A 21,255-nucleotide genomic window follows, 5' to 3' on the forward strand; every position below is an offset into this window, starting at 1 on the left:
TTTTCTGAAGAAGACATACAGATGGCCAATAGACACATGAAAAGATGCTCAACATCACTAATCATCAGAGAAATGCAAATCAAAACCACAATGAGATATCACCTGACACCTGTCAGAATGGCTAAAATCAAAAAGACAAGAAATAACAAGTGTTGGTGAGGATGTGGGGAAAAAGAAACCCCGTGCACTGGTGGTGGAAATCTAATTGGTGCAGCCACTGTCGAAAACAGTATGGAGGTTCCTCAAAAAATTAAAAATAGAAATACCATATGATCCAATAATTCCACTACTGGGTATTTACCCAAAGAAAACAGAAACACTAACACAAAAAGATACCCTCCTCTATGTTCTTTGCAGCATTATTTACAGTAGCCAAGATATGGAAGCAACCTAAGTGTATAGATGAATAGATAAAGATGTAAACACACACACACACACACACACACACACACACACACACACACACAGAGGAATATTATATGGTCATAAAAAAGGATGAGATCTTGCTACGTGTGGCGACAACATGGATGGACCTAGAGGCCATTATGCTAATTGAAATTAGAGAAAGACAAATACCTTATGATTTCATTATATGTGGAATCTAAAAAACAAAATGAATAAAAAAGAATCAAACCTATAAATACAGAGAACACTGATAGTTGCCAGAGGAAAAGGGGGTGGGGAATAGGCAAAATGGGTGAGGAGTGAGAGATACAGGCCTCTAGTTATAGAATGAATAAGTCGTGGGAATAAAAGGCACAGCACAGGGAGTACAGTCAATGATACTGTAATGGTGTTGTATGGTGACAGATGGTAGCTACGCTTGTGGTGAGCACAGCATAACATGTAGAGATGTTAAATCACTATGTTGTACACCTGAACCTAATGTAAAATTGAGTGTCAACTATATTTAGAAATTTTTTTAAAAAATAAAAATAAAACGAGATAAAAAATACTGTGTGGTCCCCATAATATATGTCTACCCACATACTTGGACCCATAGCTATAGGTTTGTGTTGTTTATATAAAAAGGGGTCATTATTACATTTTTATTACATTCTGTATTGAAATTTTAAAATTATATTATTTAGATTTGTCCACAAAACAGAAATACGTGACCTGTTCAGTTTGAAAGTTCTACTTAATAGGTAGCTATTTATCTATGTTTGTCTGTTTATCTAAAAGATGATCTATAATCTTTTTGAGATACTTGACTTCCTAAGTTGGAAATAAAAAGATCTTCTAAAACTGTTGTCTTACATAGGTAAAGAATGTCACATTTCAACATTTGAACCTGAAATCAGCATGCAATTTTCAGGCCACATGGATGAATGCCAACTTTTGCATTTCCTGTGTGTATCCTGTGACCATTCTCTCTGGGGTGAGTGATTTCTAAGAGTATCTGGCAGCAAACCAGATGCCAGTCAGCCATGGCCTGCCCTAACAAATACTGCTAAGAGTTATAAATTAAACACTGTCTGGTGATCTGTGATGTGTAAGGCAGTTAATTTAGTTGGTCTGGATTAACTATCAGCTCCACAAAACTATATTCCCATAATGTGAAATCTGTACTTAGCATGTTTGGAGGTGAGTAATAATTAACAATAGGGAATCATTTGTTAAAATGTGAAATTATAAAATGCCTTAAAGTTCTTTTGGATTTAAAGCAGTGTTTTAGTGGTTTGCTAGATATTTTAAATAATTTTCATTTTAGAAGTTCAAGGACTTTAGTATTTTTTGAAAGATAGTTATAATTTTGTATAAAATAGGGTTTTTTGGATCATGTACTTTCCATTGCCTTATAGTATCAGTTTTGCTTCCCATATAGCTTAAAATTGTGTACATTATCAATATATAGGTTTCTTAAAAATTCATTCGATAAGTTATACCAGAGATTTACACTTACAGTGAATTTTGGTTTTTCAGTTTCATTCTGGGAAATTACATTGGGGGGAAAGCCTAATTATTACCTTATCCATGCATTTTTCTGTATATTTGAATTATTTTTACTTTACTAAGCCATTCATTTTTTTAGAACATCCTTCAAAGAGTTCATGCGTCTTACTGAGGACACCTGACCTTTTAAAGCTTCATAATTCACACCTAGATGTCACCAGTCTTTCCCATGTTAACAGTTCTGACCATGTTTTATTATATATGCCTTCGGCGCCAAGCCAGGACAGCTACAAGAGGAGAAATGATGAACAGCCGTAGAACTATAGAATCAAACAGCCAGACTTCCCCTCTCAATGCAGAGGTGGTCCAGTATGCCAAAGAAGTAGTGGATTTCAGTTCCCATTATGGAAGTGAAAACAGTATGTCCTATACCATGTGGAATTTGGCAGGTGTACCAAATGTATTTCCAAGTTCTGGTGACTTCACTCAGACAGCTGTATTTCGAACTTATGGAATATGGTGGGATCAGTGTCCTAGCGCTTCTTTGCCATTCAAGAGGACACCGCCTAATTTTCAAAGCCAAGACTACGTGGAACTTAGTTTTGAACAACAGGTGTATCCGACCGCCGTTCATGTTCTGGAAACCTATCATCCTGGAGCAGTCATTAGAATTCTGGCTTGTTCGGCAAATCCCTATTCACCAATTCCACCAGCTGAAGTAAGGTAAGGCTCATTTTTTAATGACCAAATTATATGGCTGAAAGGTTATGTTTGTTTTTTTTTTTTTTTAAAGATTTTATTTTATTATTTATTTGAGAGAGAGAGAATGAGAGATAGAGAGCACGAGAGGGAAGAGGGTCAGAGGGAGAAGCAGACTCCCCGCAGAGCAGGGAGCCTGATGTGGGACTCGATCCCGGGACTCCAGGATCATGACCTGAGCTGAAGGCAGTTGCTTAACCAACTGAGCCACCCAGGCGCCCAAGGTTATGTTTGTTTTAATATTGGAGGTCTTTTCTTATTCTAAGTAATTTGAACAAATTGGATTTTTAAAATTTTCTTTAGTTTTCTGATAGGGAGAGAAAAATCACATATTTAAAGCTGTAATACATTCATTATACATGTAACACCTTATACCGTAATATTCATAGATCGTGAGATTTGTGCATCACAAATTACTATAAACAAAAAGCGTGATTTCAGTTAATTGGGATGTGGGCCAATCTGAGAAGTTAGTAGGAGATATGACCTGTAACATATTTTCAAACAAGCGTCACGTTACTGCTTTTACACACAGTGAGTAACTCAAAGTAGATCTATAGTGATACTTTAGGAGGGGTACTTAGGGGATTAGCTTTAATGTTAGGGGAATGTCTTTGTAACAAGCATATTCTTTTAAAAACAAATGTTGCTTTGAGAAATTCGTGCATTCTTTCTAAAAGCCTATTTACTTACATCAATTTGCATAGTAGTGCCACTGTCTCTCTCTCTCTTTTTGTAGTTCAGCCTCCTCTTTTTTAAAAAATATAATTATTGACCTGGTAATGTATTCACATAGTTCAATAATCTAAAAAGTACATAATGCAGTCTTGCATATACTCTGTTCTCCATGTGCCTAAGACCCACCCATCTTCAAAGAAATCACTTTTATCCACTTATTTCTTTTCAGTTTCTTTATGCAGATATAAACAAATACAAATGTATTTTTATTTTCTTTATACACAAAAAATAAGTGTACTACTATTCACGTCGCCCTATACCTTGTTTCGTTTAGTAGTATATACTGTATCTTTTCATATAAGTACAAAAAGAGGTTCCTCATTCTTTTCTGTGGTTGCAAGTAATGCACAGTGTATATGTATTCCAACTTACTGACCAATCACCTTTTGATGGGTACTTAGTTTTTCCATGCTTTTGCTATTATGAACATTAATGCAATGAATAACCTTGTCATAAATCATTTTACATATGTGCAAGTATGTCTGTGGGTTAAGATCCCAAAAGAATTGCCAGGCCAAGGGGTTTATGCATTTGCAGTTTTGATAGATAGTGCCAAATTTCTCTTCAAAGAGGCTCTGCTTATTTATATTCCTGCTAGCATTGTATATGCATACATGTTTTGTCCAAGCCTCATGTGAGCTACAGAGTGTGTTAATAAATTTTAATATTTTTGTCATTTTGGTAGGTGAAAATGTTATCTCATGTAAACCTTAAGTTAAAATACTTTTATTGTCTCTGAGGTTGTATAGGCTTTCATGTTTGAGAGCCATTTATGTTTCCTTCTCCTTGAACTATCTAATCATATTATTTTCTCATTTTTCTATTACTTGTTGATATCAGTGATCTTTCTATCACTTTGCTAATTCATTCATTAAATATATGTGTGTCTTCCATGTGCTAAGCATTGATTTGGATACTGGGGATATAGCAGTGAACAATGAACCAAGTAGACAAAAAGCCCTGCCCTTTTGAGCTTATTCTAACCCCAGAGCAGTTTTTGGGCACCTATTAAACTGTCAGTCCCCAGCTGCCACTGGAGAAGGAGTGGGGACAAGGATCACTTAGCCACCTGACACACTGCTTCCTTGAGGGCCCTTGTCCCCTCAAAACTCCTCCCCAGTGTCAGGAAACAAATGCAGAGTACAGCTCAGCTCAAGCTGGATACTGCCGCGATGATCTTTGTTCTTTTCAGAATGACCTTGATAATTCATCATGAATAATATTATTAATGAATCTATTTTTTATAAAAGAAAACTAGCATCCTTTAATATACAGATTTGTTTAATTTTTTTCTGAGAGAAAAAGTACCTTGGGCAGGATCCTTTATGTGAGAATTGTTTTTTTTGGATTCTGTCATTCTTTGTCTCTTTCCTACAAGGTTATGTACTTTTTCCCTGAAAACCTAGATAAATTTGGGAGTGAGATCTATGAAACATGTAATATCTTTAATCTAAACCATAATGTGTGCATAACTGATTTCGAATATGAATCATGCTCTTGGGTTCCTAGCTGAGAGTTGTAGTATATGGTTGTGATTAAAGTGGCACCTTTATTTACAAATGTATCTCTAATTTGCTTAACTGACTTTTAGCTTTATTCCACAGAAAATACCATTAAATTTTAAGAGAAAAAGGATCTAACCAATACATATTATTGTAGGATAAAAAAAGGACCTTTTAAATTTTACTGATTATGAAATCAGTAGATGTTTCATTGTTTAAAAAAACTTGTTTTAAGATATCAAGAAAGAAAATACACAGGGAAGAAAAAAAAATACCTCACAACTCTCCCCAGATTCAGTAACTGTTAACATTTTGGTGAATTTCTTTAAACAGTCGGAAACATTGAACACCCTCTCTGCCAGTTCACTGCTGGGAACAAAACAAAGAACCAGATGAACATGGCTCTTGTTCTTTGAGTGTTTTACAGGCCAGCCTGGAAGAAGAACGTGAGATCACAGGGAACGTGTGGTGGTGGAGGGCAAACCTAGTCTTTGGGGCTCAGAGAGGTCTTCCCTGAGGAAGTGACTTTACTGAGACCCAAAAGTTGAGTGAAGCTTTAGTTTGGATGGGAAAGGTGGAGAGAGAACAGCATGCTGCAAAGGTGAAGTCATGAGGTGAGGTCTTGGTGTTTAAAGAAGTGAAAAAGTGTGGAGAACAAGCAAGCGAAGGACCACAGGCGTGGAAGTGCCATTCTCAAGATCTAGACTAGTGGTTTCCAGACTTTGGGAATCACAGGCTCTTGGACCCAACGTCCCAGAAGCAGACCTTGAGAAGACTGTTGTTACGCAGATGATGTGCAATGGAAGGGCTCCTGGAGGAGGCACTAAGAGAGTGGAGAGAGCACTGTGGGGAAGGGAAGAAGTCAGGCAAGGATGCACTTTCCTAAGAAGTCGCAGTCAGCCTGGAGGAAAAGTTGTCAGGGAACCGGGCTCTTACGATCCTGCACCCATCTGTCTTGGACTGTGGGTGAGGAGAGTGGGAAGGGGAATGGAAATCTTCCAGGCACGTGCTACCGTCTGGATAAAGAGGCTCTAGGAGCCCAAGTGGTTCTCTGAAGAAGGCTGCAGGGGGAAGCCCTTAGCAGCAAAGCTGGGAGGTGTGGAGAGTGGGCCCACAGAACTGCCCAGGAGGTCTAAGTGGAGTACAGGTAGGGAACGTTGGCTATCATAAACTAGGAAACATCATAATAATGATAATAAACATTAGAGAACTGATACAGGTTGTCACATTATTTACTTTGCTAAATAAGTACACCTAAAAAGACAAACCCGTGAAATACTAACATCATTTATCATCACCATCACTTTATACAAGAAACCTCAGTTTATACTGGGAAATTGGCATGATCAGAATCTTGAAGAATGGCTGGCGATTTTACATGTGTATGTGTGCATATTTTTATATATAACAATACATTCCTTATTTTTCACATTTAGTCATGGAAATCTCTATCACATGCTCTTGTTTGGGAACCCCTGGACTGTACTGCCTATTATTTTAATTGAGCACGTGGTTTTATGCCCACCTTAAGAGTTAGCAAGCAAGAGAGTGAGTTGGAGTGGCTCAGGAATTTGTTTGCAGGAAATGGACTTGTAGTCCCAGAACATTCAAAATTTAAAAAGCAATCTTTCCCCTTTTTTTCTGGTTGCATTTTTTTTGTTGTTGAGCAAGTGAAGTAGACAAGTTACAGGTAGTTCTGTAAGATCTCAAGGTCTTCTTACTTCTTGTCTAGTGCCCGATTCAGAGAAAAGAAAACAGGTGGTATCCAGTGTCCCAGTCCTGAGGATAAGATCTTAATGGATGCTTGTGTAAGAGTCAGAAGATAGGCTAGCACAGGGTTACACATTGGAAAAAAGAGACAGGAAAAGAGGAGAAAGAAAATGACAAATTGAGGTCATGTTAAAGAAACCGATTGCAATAAAGTTATTTGGGGATAAAATTTAGTGGGTTTTTCTGAGCATTAAAAACACTTAATTAGGGACGCCTGGATGGCTTAGTCATTAAGCATCTGCCTTCGGCTCAGGTCATGGTCCCAGGGTCCTGGGATCGAGCCCCACATTGGGCTCCCTGCTCTGCGGGAAGCCTGCTTCTCCCTCTCCCACTCCCCCTGCTTGTGTTCCCTCTCTTGCTGTCTCTCTCTCTCTCTCTCTCTCTGTCAAATAAATAAATAAATAATCTTTAAAAAAATAAAATAAAAACACTTACATAATACTGAAGTTAAGAAAGGGAGAAAGACAGTGGCTGTCACAGAGAGAATTTGCTGCCAAAGGAAGTTGCTTAAGCAACAGTTTCACGAATTGGTCATTGTCTGGTCCTGACTTTGTAGGCCAAGAAGCATGATTTTGTTAAAGCACATGCTAGTTAGTTCCAATCAGGGATGGGCTGGGAGGCAAGGAGTGAGTAGGTACACTATCTAAATAGTTTTCTTTTATTCTTGTTGGTGTTCCTCTTCTATCCCTTTACTTTCAGTTGATGGAATGGAACAGTGTTGGCAAGAGAACTTTCTTTGTGCTGGCTGCTAGATATGCTTACTAACCAGGAGAAATTTTGGTTCTAGGAAAGCTTTTTGCATCCATGTGCCAGGGTCCAACCTAAATATGCTGGAAAACTTGTTTCTCTGGTTTCCATTGGTGAACATCTCTCTTTCTCTGTTTCCCAGTTGCTTCTGGGGTGCCCTAGAGAGACTTTCTCAATGGGGAAGCAACAGATCAACATCACAGAGAGGGATTTGTTTCTAAGAACTGGACACATAGTAAGCATTCAGTATAATCAACAGAAAGGGAAATAAGTGGGCTGATGAAGAGAATACTGTTGGTTACCATTTCAGAATTAAGGGCTCTAAGCACAGCCAGAATGGAACTCCAAGCTGATTTTTCATATGTGATACTGTAGATTTAAATACTTACATAGGACGTTGGAGTTGGTCAGACTTGTCCCATACATATATACAGTGTGTGAGCACATATAGTAAACAGATAAATGTACAGACCACAGAGGGCATGACTTAAAGCAGTTTACTCTCCTTAACACTGCCCTGGGTCAAGAGGATTAAAAGAGTTGGAGCTGTCTCACAGAAAGTGTGTGTGTGCGTGTGTGCGCGTGTGTGCGCGCGCATGTGTGTGCGCGTGCGCCAACATGTGTGCACATGTACATTTGTTTGTATTTGCTTGCTTGTTTTCACTGACTAGGTTTTAAGATTCTGGCTTTAGTTTTCCAGAATAAAATAATATTGGCATGTTCTCTTGTTGGATAAAATAGATACCTTTCTCTTTCTAACTGTGAAATAATATATTCTAGTTCTATTAGGAAATTTTAAATAAAAATTCACTTTAATGCAGACCCCTCAGGATCAATTTGTACTGGTCTTATAGTTAATGTAGTTTAATTCAGATGGCCACAGACCTATAAAATAATTTTTGTTACTTTTTAGGTTATCAAGAAAAAGTAAAATATGAATAACTAATTTAGATACATGTAAGTTTTTTATATTTAGACATTTTAAAATATTTCTAAAAACTGATGATATTGATGTTTTTCTTTAAGTATGCCATCATATTTACAACTTAAGATATATGTGTAAGTAAATATATAATATTCATGCTACATAGAAGAAGCAAAAATGTTGCTAAAATAGCATTAATCCTGATATGTTTAAATATACAAGAAAGGTTAAGGAAGTCAATTTAAAGCAACGTCTAACTTTGTCCATTCTGCAAGGTAAGTAGGGAGGACTTTAGTGGATTAATACCTTATTAAAATAGAATATTTCTGCTCTAGTCAGAGCTTTTCTTTAAACTTATGTTTGTAGATTTATAATGTAATTTGCATTATAATGCAGTTCAAACTGTACATGAAGAACATGTGTTAGTTGTGTATTTATTTTTTGCAAAGGACCTGGCAGAGGTGATTTCTACATCACATTTTCAGTGTTTCTGTTAAGTCTCAGAAAAACTCCTCACTGAAGCTAAATCATAAAATAGATAGGGTTAGACCACATGTGTTGTGACCCAGTACAGGCAGTTATTTCACAGGGTCCTGTGCAGTCCCTGTTTCCTAGACACTAGACGTTCCTCTAACATTGTCTGATGTCATTTTACTGTGGCAACATACAGTAAGAGTTTACTGTTTATAAATAGTAAAACCATTTGCCTCATGATTCTTGGAAATATACTGTCCAAAATTAGGAATGCATTTTCCCACCAACATGGTTTTAAATGACTCATACTTCAGTACCTTGTACATGTATGGCTAGCTCTGTTTAACTGTGTAGGTTTACATTAGAGTGTTCAAATCAATTCTTTTGTTAGGAACCTTCAAGATTTTTGCAGTTAAGCTCTAGGGGTACTTAGGTCTAGCCTGGCATTCCAGGTGGGCTTTACTGCCTTGTTACAGGAAAAGCAAGATGCCCAGCCTGCTTTCCTTCACTCTTTGAACCTGCCACAACTTGCTGTACTCCTTAGTAAGAACTTTTCCCTAGTCTCCCAAGGTTGGTTAGAGAGTGGGACTGATCTCTCCATTCTGACTTTCGTGTTGTCTCATAGGCTTTTTATGTTTGATGGGTTTTATTCCTAATTGTCTCATAGGCTCTTTATGTTTGATGGGTTTTATTCCTAATTTTCAGGACAGAATCAGCAAGAGTAGCAAATATGAGGTGATTATAAAGGGTCTAGTAACTGCAAAAGTTCCTATTATAATGGTTAGTGATACGTTTACTATAATCCTCATGAGCTTCTGCCTTATGCTTCCAAGTTGGTGCTCTATGCCCTTCTTGCTGCTATCTTGGCCTAAAGGCCGCTAGGGTACCTGCATGTTGATGACTTCTATAGTTTTGCCTCACTCTTTTGTCTATCTCAGTTTCCTAAATGCCTTGCTGTAATCAGTTTTTACTTAAATCTTAATAGGTCACTGGGCCAAGGAAATGAACTGACAGTATATTAGAAAAAACCTCATATGATTCATCAGTTTATGAAAACATTTTAAGTGTGATTAGTAATCAGTGAATTATAAATTATGTTCTATGGAGATTGGGCTTACCATGAAATTACAGATTATTTTTAAAAATAAATAAAACTTTAGTCATTCTTTTTTTAAAAAAGATTTATGAATTTGTTATTTTAGAGAGAGGGAGAGAGCGTGCGTGCCTGCTGCAGGGGGCGGGGGAGGGGCAGAGGGAGAGAGAATATCTCAAGCAGACTCCATGCTGAGGGTGAAGCTGGACACGGGGCTCAGTCTCATGACCCTGAGATCATGACCTGAGCCGAAATCAAGAGTCGTAGGCTTAATCGACTGCGCCACCCAGGCAGATGCCCCTCAGTAGTCATTCTTATATGCTGTTGGCATAAGCTTCTTTGAAAGCAGTGTGTAGTATGTATTGAGAGACTTAAAAATGCTTAGTTTTTGACATAAAATCTGTATTTAAAAAATTCTAACTAAATAACTAGAAATGGAAAGATGTTTATTGAAGTATTTTTTGTCTGTGGTTCTAATTTTCTCTGATATATTTGGAAAGAGTATTAGAAATGGTTACTTATAACACATATGTGAGAATATTATATATCTAATGATGCTACATTATGGAAAATCTTTAAATAATTTTGGAAAATAGTTTTATAAGGAGACTTATATGAAGAGATGGCAGGTGAGTTGGACCTTGAAGAATAGATGGGCATATAATTGCAGGTTGGACATTTCGTTGTGGGGAGACAATGTGAGCAAAGACACAAAGGTAGAAATGAGTTTATTATCCAGAAGGTAATGATTAATCTGGCTGGAAAGGGGTGGGGGTTCATTTTGGAGGAGTAGGAGAAAATGTTATTTACCTGGTATGTGTTAGATACTTGCTAGATATGGAACATACACAGATGACTAAAAGAGGAGAATAATAGGAATTCAGAGGAAGAGCATATAAAAGCGACAGTTTCATGAAAAATTTGACAAAACTTAATGACCAGATAAAAGAAAATCAGAGATAACGAAAGTTTTGAGTTTGTATGATGCCAGTAACAGAAATGGAAAAGTTGGAAAAGGAGACCCTGGTGTGACAAGATGCTCAGTGTAGTTTCCACAGTTGGTTTAGGACATGCACACAGCAGAGCTTTATTCATCCTGTACGCCTTATTCTGACTTTGGGTTTCCTTTTTCTGTAGGACCGAATGGTGTTCCTCATGTAGCTCCAGCTGTGCCAGTTTCTAACTGACCAATGTGAAATTTGCCAGAAAGGACTTTCTAGGAAATTATAAGAATAATTTAAGTAGTACAAATATTTCAAGGTCTATGACATTTAGTGTATTTATTTATGTACTGGAAATAATACTTGTGTTTGATTCTGTTCACCTTATTTAATATCTTTGTGCATCACGCTGTAACATGTTGGGCATGGGGCCATAACATTAAGGTAACAGTAAATCTCATTCTAAAGTGTATTATAGGTAAATCTCTTTCTTTGGCAGATGGGAGATTCTTTGGTCAGAGAGACCGACGAAGGTGAATGCTTCCCAGGCTCGCCAATTTAAACCTTGTATTAAGCAGATAAATTTTCCCACAAACCTCATACGGCTGGAAGTAAATAGTTCTCTTCTGGATTATTACACTGAATTAGATGCAGTCGTGTTACATGGTACGAAGGACAAGCCAGTGCTTTCTCTCAAGACTTCACTTATTGACATGAATGATCTAGAAGATGACGACTATGAAGAAACGGATGGTTGTGGAATGGACAGTCTTAACAAAAAGTTTAGTAGTACTGCCCTCAGGGAAGGGCCAAATAATGGATATTTTGATAAACTGCCTTATGAGGTAAGCCAAAGATAATCAGTAGCAGTATTGGACATAACACTCTAATTTTTAAATGTTTGGGTATTAATGTTTATTTTGCTAGGTATCAGAGAAATAGAAGCGTTGGTAAAGTGTACATAATCTCATGTATTATGTGTAGTTAACGTTTGAACAACACGGGTTTGAACTGTGTGGGTCCACTTATACATAGACTTATTTTTTTTTACAGTGTAATACTGTAAATGCATTTTCCTTAGGATTTTCTTAACATTTTCTCTCCTCTAGCTTATGTCATTGAAAGAATATATAGTACATAGTACATATAATATACAAAATGTGATACTCGACTGTTTAAGTTAGCTGTAAGGCTTAAGTCAACAGTAGGCTCTTAATAGTTGACTTTTTGGGGAGTCAGAAGTTATACATGGATTTTCAACTGTGGAGGGGGATGACGCCCTTAACCCTTGCTGTTGTGCAAGGGTTGACTGTATTTCGATTCTGAAAAAACAAGACAAAATTATGTTAAGTAATCTTACCACTTTTGTCTTGCATTAGAGTATTAGTAAGACTGACCACTGCTATGTGGGGTTAAGAATAATATAACCAAATCTTTTCAAGAAAAATTTATAAACAAATTTCAGCCAGTTTAGACTATCCCCTTCCAACTTGTTGGGTATTTTAGGTTTCATTGTAATAACACAAGTAGCTTAACTTGCAGAGAACAGTAAGATGGCCTCTTGAAGGCCTAACGGTCACCACAATGCCCGTACAACATTTTGCAGTTAAAATGCTGTCATACATCCTGTGAAGTAGCTCAAGTTGGCACATAAAGATGAAGTTAAGGATTCAAGGTAATTTAGTCAGTAAGCCATGGGACCAGGGTCCCACCCAGCCATCTCGGTCAGGTCTTGTGTTATAGAAAGAAAGCTTCACAGATTGGATGGGACCTTCTGGCTCTTGGTTGGGAGGACTGAGGAAAGTCGAAGGAAGAGTTGAGTTGGGGAAAGAGGAGGATATGATCCTGACAGCGTTGTTCCCCAGGGCTTCAAGGAGCATCTGTCCTCTTGACAGTGGGAGCAGTTCATCAGGAGGAAAGGAAATCACTTCTTTGATTCTGACGCATTTCCTAAAACTACAAAATAGAGATTTAAATTCAACAGATATATTTTGAGCAGTTTTTGAATTTTATCCAGACCTGAGAAAAGGCTGACACAGAACATTCAGATGACTAACTGAGGGGAACTTCAGGCAGAAGGAAGAGAATGTACAGAGGTGAGAGGAAGTGAAACTGTGTGACCTGTTTGGGAACTCTGGTCTTCCAGGGTGACTGGGAGAGGGTGACTGGGAGAGGATTGGATAGCAGAGGCTGTAAGAGATGAAGCTGGGTGGAGGCTCAGAACAGCCTCGGTGCCTAACTCTGCAGCACCCCGTTCGTGGAGATGACAGTGACTGGGACATCCTGGCATTGGCAGTGCGCAGCCTGCATCCGAGAGGGCTTGTGGGTTTACTGAGAGATTTGCGTTTTATCCCTTCAGCCAGTGTTCCTCAGGGTGCTGTGTTTCTTCAGTACCCAGCAAAATTAATCAGGGCAAAGTCCTAGATACTTGAGACTTTATATAAATACCTTGTGGTAAAAAATTAGAGATGATATACCTATAATAGTTTCACACTCACTTTCTTGTACTCTCTTGTATTCTTCATAATGCTTTTTTGAGTGGGAGAGAAAGGTGTGGAATAGCTAACATTCCAGGAATGACCCATAATATGCAGGCATTTTTGTATATGCGTACAAAAGAATAATTGCCCAGGTTTTTGGCCTTCATGTAAATTTTGTCTTTCGTATGTGTCGTGGTATTAAAAAGATTGTGAACCTTTTCTGTAGTCAGTGGGGAAACACTGAAGGTTTTATTTAATTTATCTAAAAAATGAGAATAAGAAAATGAGATTTCTGTCTTAGATTACTCTGCTGGCAAATGAAGAGTAGACCAAGAGGAGGTCAGGGTGGGAGTCAGGGATACCAGTTAGGAAATTACTGCTGTAATTGAGGCAAGAAATGATGAAGCCTGGATATTGGAAGATTTGGAAAGGAGATGAGTAAGAGAAATATTCTCAGAGCTCAGAGGGTAGAAATTGAAAGGAACAAGTAAATGTTCATCTCTAGATGAAGCAGACCATCAGAGAGACTTTCAGGTTTCTGATCGAAATGACTAGGTGGATGGACATGCCATTAATCATAAAACAGTGGGTGAAGGTAGGAAGGATGTGCTGACTTTGAGGTGCCTGTGATTCACCAAAGCATCTCAACTGGTTGAGGACAGTAGGCAGTTAGTATTTCAGTGTGAAATGCAAGAGGAAGGTCTGAGTTTATATTTGAGTGAGTCTACTTGAAAGAGGTGAGGGGCACCTGGTAGATAAAATTAACGGGAAAGTCTATTGAGTGTGAATCAAGGGCCAAGAGCAGAATTCTGGGAATATTAACATCTAGGAGTCCCATAGAGGAAGACCCGTCAGAAAAGGCACTTGAGATGAAGATGAGAGTCTTAAAAGCAAAGCAATAGGCATAGAAAACATAAAAAAGGACATAGCCACATTGCTGCAGAGAGCTAAATTACAAGTACCCACAGGTTTTGGTTGCTGGGAGATCTTTAATAATCCTTTACACTTAACGGTTTAGTGGAGCCATGAACATAGGTGAAGAATGAGAAGACCTTGCCATATTTGGTTAAGGCATGAAGGAGGGTGAGAGAAGCAGAGACAAAAACTGTTTACTTTGAGTATAAGCAGAAAAATATTTCTGTGAATATATTCTCTTTATGGGCTGTAACATGGAGAAGACTGTTCACCAGTAATGAATACTACTTTGTCATCTTGCCTAACACTTCACCCCTTTGTGTGGCACTCAAAAAAGGCATATCAAAATGAGGGAGAGTATGAATTATAGGAATTATCTGTTCTAACTTCTAAAAGGAGAAAAGACAAGTGAATGGTAGAGGGAGCGGCAGAGTAGGAAGACTTCTATCTGTGATGCAGGCTGGGAGAGATTTCAGCATGTTTCTGTGCTGAAGGAACGCAGAGAGGGAAGGCTTCCAGTACAGGTAAGGGGTTTGACCAGTACCACAGAGGCATGGGGAAGAAACTGGGAGACAGAGTCTGTAGTGTGAGGATGCGGCCTAGGCCTGACGAAAGCCAAGCACCATGCAGAGAGAGAGAACACTGAATGATCTCTCAGTGACTAAAAAAGAGAAACTTAAAAAAAGTTACCCAAATTATTTTAAGATAATCCAAATTATTTAAAGTGGAAAAAAAAAAACCCGTATAGAAATGTGTCAAATGACAGTGTTTTCATAGTTGAAGATAATTGTGTTATGAGTAGAGTGGGTTTTGAGGGCAGGTAGATCAATTCTGTTTGGGGAGTCCTCCCCACCATCACATCCTACACTCGCTGTAGTATCAAATGGTACTTCATGCTAGGATACCCCAAATATAAAAACACGTTGTAATAGATACTAAATATGTAATGATTAATGGATATTGTCTTGTAGGCCTGAAACTGTCATCTCTCATTTAATCAAAATCCAAAAGTGCTTTTTCACATGTCAATGTCATGGTCTCTGACTTTTCGCTATTCTTTTTCTATTTTGACATTTGCTTAAAATGTAATATTAAGTATCATAGAATGTTTTCACACAAAATACACATCTTTTAACATTGGTGTCTTTTGTTTGGAACGATGCCAGAAATTGCTGGGTGTTATTTAAATTACAAATCATCTGGAAAAAGTGAATTATTGATCCTCTGATACAGGGATATATTTAATTTTGAATGCCTTCTTGCACTAACTGCTTAAAAATTCCCTGATATGATTTTTAATACTATAGTTAAAACAACAGATTTTTAATTCATTCTACAAATATTTAAGATCCTACTGTTGCCAAGCCCAGATGGCTCTCATAGGTTCTTTCAAACATTTAAGAAACAGATAAATCCTATATTATTTAAACTCTTCCATGGCTTAAAGAAAAAGGAAAGCTTTGAAGCCAGGGTAACATGGTAGCACATAAAAAGACTACAGTCCAGTTTTACTTCTGTAAACAAATACAGTAGAGTAAATATAATTATTTTAAAAGATAATACAACAAAATCATTCAGGACGCATTCCTGGAATTCAAGGGTGTTTTGCTATTAGAGAATTGTTTTTGGTATTAGAGAATTATTATACCACAGTACTAGGTCAAAAGGAGAAAAATCCTATGCCATCTTAGTGGATACATAAAATTGGTTGACAAATGACAGCTGGATAGATATCCAAATCTGTTATCCATCGCCATTAAAAAAATACATGTACCTTGTTAAGCTTCTTGATAGTTATTGTTTACTACCAAATATTATTAGCCAAAAGCTAACATCACATTTAGTTATCAAACACTAGAAATTCTTTCTCCAATGTGGTAGCCACTAGCCACATGTACTATTGAGCACTTGAAATATGGCTAGTCTGAATTAAAATGTGTTGAAAGTATAAAGTACAGGATTTCAAAGACTTCATACAAAAAAAAGAAAAAATATCTCAGTAGTTTTATGTTGATTGCAAGTTGAAATCATTTTTAATATATTATTGAATAAAGTATATTAAAATTAATATCATTGTTCTTTTGCCTTTATTTTTAACTTCATTAAGGAATAATTGAAAAATATAATTGTATATATTTAAAGTGTACAACATGATTTCTTTTTTTTTAAAGATTTTATTTATTTATTAGAGAGAGATCATAAGTAGGCAGACAGGCAGGCAGAGGGAGAGGGAGAAGCAGGCTCCCCACTCAGCAGGGAGCCCGATGAGGGGCTTGATCCCAGGACGCTGGGATCATGACCTGAGCCGAAGGCAGACACTTAACCCACTGAGCCACCCAGGCGCCCCTGATGATTTCATATACATATACATTGCAGAATGATTTCCAAGATCGAGATAAGTGACACATACATCACCTCGTATAGCTTTTTTTTTTTTTTTTTTATGTTTGTGTTGAAAATGCTTAAGATTTACTCTTAGTAACTTTCAGGTGTACAATACAGTATTATTAACTGCAGTCTTTTGACTTTTTTAAAAAAAGGTATTTACTTTAAAAATTACATATGTGCCACATTTGTGGCTCACATTTAAATTAAAGCCAGGAACAAGACAACAGTGTTACTTAACATTATTCTAGAAACACTAGCCAATGCTGGAAATATGAGAAGGAAAAGGCATAATTTTTGGAAAGGAGGCTATAAAATCATCATCATTTGCAGATGATATGATTATGTACTAGAATTCTTAGGAAAATAGACAAACTATTAGGAACAATAAGTTGGCAGGTCACAAAGTTAATAGACAAAAATCAATAGCTTTAGGAACTCTAGGAACATGAAAGATCATTAAATGATAAATCGTACCATGCCCTTGCCTAAGAAGACACAATAAAGTAAAGGTGTCAGCTTTCCTTAATCTGTGTATTCAGTGAAGTCCCAATTAAAATACAGAATTTTTTAATTGTTTTTTAATTGGAAAGTTTACCTGAAAAAACATGAAAATACTCAGGAAAATTCTGGAAAAGAAGAGTGATAGAGGGAGCACTAGTCCCACCAGATAATAAAGCATATTCTGAAGCTATGGGAATGATATTTGTGCATCAACAATGAAGATAGATTCTCATTTGCAGCCAAACAATCCAGTGCATTCCGATGCATAAACTCTAAATAAATCAGAACAAAACTCATTTGACTCAGAGGTCTATTGATACGAGAGAAATAATGGGTAAATAAATGGAACAGAATAGAGTCCAGAAACAGACCAACAGAACAGAAATACTGGCAACTCCCTTGGCAAAGGGTTACATTTCTGTAGTTAAAAGAAGAACAGCAATACAAAACAACAGTGCCATACTGTTTTTGTTTTTGTTTCTTTTTCTGCTTTCAGAATGATGAAATTTATTGATAACAGTGCTGTCTAGGACATAAGTGAATGGGTACTTTAAAAAAATTATTGGGGCACCTGGGTGGCTCAAACATCTGCCTTCGGCTCAGGTCGTGATCTCAGGGTCCTGGGATCAAGCCCCGCATCAGGCTCCCTGCTCAGCAGGGGGCCTGCTTCTCCCTTTCCTGCTCCCCCTGCTTGTCCTCTCTTTCTCTGTCTGTGTCAAATAAAATCTTTTTAAAAAAATTATTTGAAAGAGAGAGTATTTGTGAGAGGAAGGGCAGAGGGAAAGAATCTCAAGCAGACTCCCCTCTGAGCACAGAGCCTGATGCAGGGCTCGATCCTACAACCCATGAGATCATGACCTATGCCAAAACCAAGAGTGGGTCACCCAACCAACTGAGCCACCCAGGTGCCCCTGAATGGGTACTTTTTTACACTGTAGTAAATCGATGCAAACACTCTGAAGGGCAGTTTTGTGCTTATGTCAAAACTTAAAAGCATGAAATTTACCCTTAGGTATGTTGGCAGAGTTTGCCAAGATATACATACATGCACACACACAACATTATTGCAGTATTAAAACAGGAATTATGTCAGTGAGAAATCAGTTGGACAGTATGCCACATCTATAAAAAAGGAATGGGGTGGATTTCTATGTGCAGATAAAGAGGTGCCTATAAGATACATCATTAAATGAGAAAAGCAAGGTATAAGAACAGTGTATATAGTATCATTCTTTTAGTGCAAATCCAAAATGGAATTTTGTACATATTTATTGGAAGAGATCAGAAAAACGTAAGGGCTTACCAGTAGGGAGAGGGTTCGTTAGATTTGATGATAGAAACTATTCATTTTCTACCTTTCTTCAGTGTTTGAGTTTTCTAATGTTTTACCCCAATTTTCTTTTGTTGTTTGTATAATATTTTACATGTCAGCAGTTTACATGTTATTGGGATGATGGGATTTTAGGATAATTTTTAATTTCCTTATCGTTCCCAATTTTTTATGTCAGACACCTTTAATATTTTTTAAAGTCCAGATCAGTCTTAAAAATAAAGAGCAAAAATACCCCAAGCCTTACTGAACACAATCTATGTATTAGTCAGCAATGCTCATATTTTATGTACCCTTTAAGCTTATTTTAAAAATCACGTTGTCACTATTTTGTAAGTTTTTGGCCTAAAACAGTGAAATTCTGTCCTGAAGTGAATATTGGGCTTACGTAGTCAAATAAATTGAAGAACATCATTTAAGGTTAAAGGGTATATTTGCAAAACAAAAAGTGTAGCTAGACAAATATGCTGCATTAAGCAAGAAACTCAATATTCTCTCTCATCTAAAGATTTTTACCATTTAGCAAATATTTGATCTTTTTTTTTTCTTTGTTTCTTGGTCCAGAACAGGCTATTTAACAGTAGTTCTAGAAAAATTAGTTTAGAAGCCCCAAACTGCTCATAGTCAAGGAAAAAAAAATCTTGGGCTAGTTCAAGGAAACTATTTTAATTAGAGATTAAAAAAATCTTTTGGATTCCTCCTCTTTAATACTTTTTGTATATGTTTGCTACATCATCACTGCCAGTAGGCCCTTGTTTTCTCTTTCCTCCAGGAATTCTGTAGCAGCTCCTGGGCTGGTTTTCCTCCCTGCCTCCCTGCCTTGAGGAGTACCCCTTGCCATGAGCTTTCCAAATGCAAATCTGACCATGTCATTCTGCAGTGTAAAGCCCTTCAGGACTCCTTATTGCTTTCGGAATAAATTCACGCTCCTCTGTGAGGCTCCTCGTAACCCAGTCCTTAACCACTAACTAGTCTTTCACTTAGTTTGCCTCTCACCCTTTAAAGCTGAGCCTTCCTGGTACAATTACACTCTCCCTTTGAGGTTAGGCCTGTATCTTCCAGAGCAGCCCCTGCTCCTGTCTTTCAAAGCTATTAAAACATGTCATTGTACTTACCAGTTCCCACTGGACTCTGCAAAACTCTGAAGATGGCAACTCTTCATCTTTCACCATGTTTGAGGTGTAGTAGATGTTCAGTAAATGTTGAGTCTAGGAGAAACTATTATTCAACAGATTACCAAAATAGATGTTTGTACTGTGAAAAAAAATGAGTAGTCGACATGAGCCGAGTATACTTGAAACAATTTTGAAATGTAATATATATTGTCTTATGTAAGTATGGTTTCTTCTGATTTGAGTAATGCTGTGGAGTCTTGATGTCATATGTGAAAATATTGTTATGAAATACGTGACACTATTGTTCTGTATTAGACTGGACAATATACTTAAGTGATACTGTTTTTCAATCTGTTTGATGTAGCTCATTCAGCTGATTCTGAATCATCTTACACTACCAGACCTGTGTAGATTAGCCCAGACTTGCAAACTACTGAACCAGCATTGCTGTGATCCTCTACAATACATCCATCTCAATCTGCAGCCGTACTGGGCAAAACTAAATGATATCTCTCTGGAATTTCTGCAGCCTCGCTGCACCCTTGTTCAGTGGCTTAATTTATCTTGGACTGGCAATAGGGGCTTCATCTCTGTGGCAGGATTTAGCAGGTTAGTACCAAGCCTCGCTGCGCTCATTTACCGGCACGCAGTACTTACTGTTGAGTCGTTTCCATAGGAACAGTTTGAAAGTATCTACTGTATACTTTACAGAAATAAAAAAGAAACCCATTTTGTGTCTCGTCACGTTCAGAATGCTTCTACTTATCAAAATGAGTGAGTTTCACCATCCTCTTCAGCTAAACTTCACAACAATATGAAACAAAACTCTGCCCTTTCCCTCCAATTTTGTAAATCCCAAGTAACTTTCGGCATACCTCCTTTTTTTTCTCATATTTTCAACACAGATGATTAACACATTTTAAAAACTATTTCCAAATCAAAATCCACCTCTCTAATGTGATTTGTCAGAAATGGAAAACAATTTATTATAGAACATTTTTAATTAAATCTTAATTACATGTGCAATACATCACCCAAATTTAGAAGCTCATTTAAACTAATTATGTTGAAAATGCAATTGCATGCTAAGTAGGCGACCACACTTGCAGACCTGCCCAGGTGTTTCTGCTCCTTTCTATTTAAGCATTTCGTTTTCTTACTATTAAATGTCACCTGTTAAACATTTTGAAAGCTTGCACAAGTGCATATTCATTTAGTAATGCCATATTAATTTTGCTTATGATACAAACAGGTGTTTTTCTCTTAACCTTGATGAGGGTTATTCTCATTGTACGTTACAGTATAATCCCATCATTTCATTAAGTTAAATAATGGAGGAGTAGAAACTGGGGAAATTACCTGTTATTTTTGATTAATGGATAATCTTCTGTTCGGTTTTTAGAAGTTAAAAATGAACAACAGCTTTTTCTTCACACATGTATCAGTGGATACATTCTTGAACAGTGGTTTATGAATTAGAAATTTGTATATTGAGCCTTGTTTTCCCTTGACTAGACTATAAAAATAAAGATGCAGTTCCAGAAATAAATATTTGATGCCATAAAATTCGGATGAAATAATAATGTTTGGGAGAGTAACTGTTCATAGTGCCAATATTGATAGTTTATGCAACAAAGTAAAAAAATAAACACAAGCAGTAATGGCTTATAGCACATGTTGA

At 37.1% G+C, this 21,255-nt stretch overlaps 1 protein-coding gene across 2 annotated transcripts in view; it reads left to right on the top strand.

Annotated features, from left to right (window-relative positions):
• FBXL4 (F-box and leucine rich repeat protein 4) overlaps positions 1 to 21,255 on the top strand; it is a 79,357-nt gene that overhangs the window by 14,833 nt on the left and 43,269 nt on the right. For both annotated transcript variants that reach the window (XM_028104184.2, XM_088023913.1), the window contains exons 2-5: positions 1,265 to 1,381; positions 2,036 to 2,619; positions 11,345 to 11,690; positions 19,939 to 20,183. In XM_028104184.2, coding sequence (XP_027959985.1) covers positions 2,108 to 2,619; positions 11,345 to 11,690; positions 19,939 to 20,183 — 1,103 coding nt within the window. In that variant the 5' untranslated portion in view covers positions 1,265 to 1,381; positions 2,036 to 2,107. The remainder of the gene's footprint in view (positions 1 to 1,264; positions 1,382 to 2,035; positions 2,620 to 11,344; positions 11,691 to 19,938; positions 20,184 to 21,255) is intronic.

The sequence above is a fragment of the Eumetopias jubatus genome, unplaced genomic scaffold, assembly GCF_037043125.1.
Source record: "Eumetopias jubatus isolate StellerSeaLion01/CBP00866 unplaced genomic scaffold, mEumJub1_p1.0 scaffold_6, whole genome shotgun sequence".
NCBI lineage: Eukaryota > Metazoa > Chordata > Mammalia > Carnivora > Otariidae > Eumetopias > Eumetopias jubatus.